Here is a 2,534-nt window from a genome sequence, read left to right on the forward strand (position 1 = left end):
AACAGGTGAGGTGGAAGCTGAACTCCTTTGGAAGAGTTCCCCGAACTCAGGCACACGTGCAGGGCCCCCTGCTGTGAACCACAGCCCCAGGTAACCAGGCCTCAGGGTCAGTGGTGGAGATGAGAACAAAGTGCACCCACACCCCGCACCCCCACCCCAGGTCTGGACCAGGACGAGGCCCCAGTAACAATGCCGGCCGCCTGAGCTTCACACCATGTACACATACTGCTGCCTGGCGCCTGGGCAGGACGTCTGGCCTCTGCTGCAGCACCTCACCTACACCTACCTGCCCGCCCCTCCGCTGCTGCCCCCCATTCAGGCCCACAACTTCTGCAGCCGGCCCCCGAGCCTGAGCGCGGGCGAGTGGGCGGCTCCGCGGGAATACCATTGCTTCCACGCCACGGGCGCGACGCTACTGGTCACGCCGCCCTTGTGGGCCTTTCCGCAGGCCTACGCCGCGGCCCTGCAACCGCCGTTCCCAGCGCCCGGCTACCCAGGGCCGTTGCTGCAGCAGCCCGCAGCTGCGAGGCCGGCGGCGGTCGAGAGCGGGACGCAGTGGCCGGAAGGCGGCAGCCTGCAAGCTGAGCTGCGCTGGGGCCGCGTGGAGCGTGCGCTCGGGCCGGGCCTCGAGCTGCCGGACTTCGTGCGCCGGGAGTTGCGGCGAGCGTACGGCACGTACCCACTCACCGACGTGCGCGTCACCTATCTCGGCGGCGAGTTCCTGCTGCAGGGCACGCCGCGCGTGCGCGAGCCCGAGTACCGTATGGGCAGGCGAGTGCTGCGCCGGCCAACCAGCAGCTGCAGCTGCGAGAGCAGCCCCGCGGGGGAAGCGGCGGAGCGCAGCCGCCGGAAGTAGAGGAAAGACTTGAGCTGAGGGCGCTGCGAGGCCCGGAGGCCGGCCAGGGTGAGCACGCGCGCGGCTCCCCTGCCGCCACAGCTGTGCGCTGGGGCTAGGTGCACCTGTCACCTCTTTTTGTTTTAACTACCGCCCACGTCCTGCACTTCCTTGATTTCTCTCAGGTTATTGCTGGATGGCGGGGCAAGGGCGAGAATGGATCAAGGACATCTCTGGGTGGGTGTCCTATTACTCCTTTTTCTACTTGGGCTTGGGAAGCCTGAGTGTGTGTGGTGGAAGGAGGGCCTGAACCCTTTGTTTCCTCTCTCCTTCCTCCCCATCTTCTTCGCCTTTGAAGCCTGCCCTGCAATAAGCCCCCACTTTCGCTTTTTCCTCTCTTCCCTCCAGCAAAGCTCTCCAAACTCCCCAAGCTGAGGGCCCATCTATCCCCAGCTTGTAAGAAAAGTAAATAAATGAGTGAAGTCAAGTGTAGGCTTCAAGATCATTTTTATGCTTGGGGATGGGTTTTTTTTTTTTCATCTGTGTAATGTGAGCCTTTCCATCTTGGGGTACAAGGTGTTGGAGGTGAGGATTAAAGTGGACCTCTGGAAAAAGTGTGCTTCCTCACTGGCTGGGCCTCACTCTCCCTTAACCAGCTCCCTTCCAGTGCAAGAGGACACTCTTCTAGGTCCTGAGGCCCACCACCCCCAGAGAGATTCTGAGGGCATAAGCTGTTTTGTTGAGGCGTGGATGACAAGCATGGCTGAGGAAGGCTGAGGAGGGGATCCATAATCAGATCCATAATGGCTCTGACATTTTCTAGACTCTGAGCCTCAGTTTCTTCATCTGTAAAAGAAGAAGAAAACCAGCCCAGCCTACCTGGAAAATTTACCAACGTTTAAATTTAAGATGAATGTCACTTCTTGTCTCCTGATTCTTGCTAAGAGTGTTTAATAGGGTGAATTTGCAATATTATAGGAGTTTGCTGGAGGGTTAGGCCACACATCCAATTTTAACTAAGGGTCTGGCCAGACCACCAGATCTGATGCCCAGGCTGTATAACTTTGACTCCTATTGGAATTGCTTTCACTGAACTTCCATTTGTGGTTGGCCAACAGCTACCTGGGTATACAGGTATGTTATTGAAGCTGTAGATCACTTGATTGAACACTGCTGTATTTATGAGCTTCATGGAGAAGTTCTATTAAACCTCAGCATTTGGTAAAGCTGTTTCTACTGATAAGTGGTTTGCTTTTATCTTTGAATCACCAAGGATCTCATAATTGGTCATATTTTTCTATTTGCCCTGGTTTCTAGGGAGCCAAATTTGCTTAGCATCTTTTGTATAAAACCTTGATCCTGAACTGTTACCCCTAGTTTCATCTTATTTTCCTTTCCTTTTTTTTTTTAAATTATAAAGACACAGGGAGGTGTTGTAGTGTGATGGGTCTGCTGTGTGACCTTAGATGAATTGCTTAATGTCCCTGAACCAATTTCCTCATTGCAAATGGGGATGATGGTAATAGGACCTATCTCATAAGATTATTGAGAAGGTACTGTGAAATCCTGCACAAAAAATGTTTACCACAGTGCCTGTCATGTACTAAGTGCTCAAAGGGTAGTGTTTGTTTTTAAAAAGTAGTTTGCAATAAAGAAATTTATAAAATAGGAAGTTAAAATCTGTTCTAATATCCCTCAC

The 2,534-nt window shown here is 53.3% G+C and overlaps 1 protein-coding gene across 1 annotated transcript; it reads left to right on the top strand.

Annotated features, from left to right (window-relative positions):
- The first annotated feature begins 214 nt into the window (after window positions 1–214).
- C20H10orf95 (chromosome 20 C10orf95 homolog) lies at window positions 215–856 on the top strand. The gene has a single exon (XM_024121165.2). The coding sequence runs from the start codon at window positions 215–217 to the stop codon at window positions 854–856; it is 642 nt and encodes a 213-aa protein (XP_023976933.2).
- The last annotated feature ends 1,678 nt before the right edge of the window (window positions 857–2,534 follow it).

This window comes from Physeter macrocephalus, chromosome 20, assembly GCF_002837175.3.
Source record: "Physeter macrocephalus isolate SW-GA chromosome 20, ASM283717v5, whole genome shotgun sequence".
In the NCBI taxonomy this organism is placed as follows: domain Eukaryota; kingdom Metazoa; phylum Chordata; class Mammalia; order Artiodactyla; family Physeteridae; genus Physeter; species Physeter macrocephalus.

Bases quoted from the DNA above. Each gene is read 5' to 3' on its own strand.
- C20H10orf95 (XM_024121165.2), top strand. From the start codon at position 215: ATGTACACATACTGCTGCCTGGCGCCTGGGCAGGACGTCTGGCCTCTG.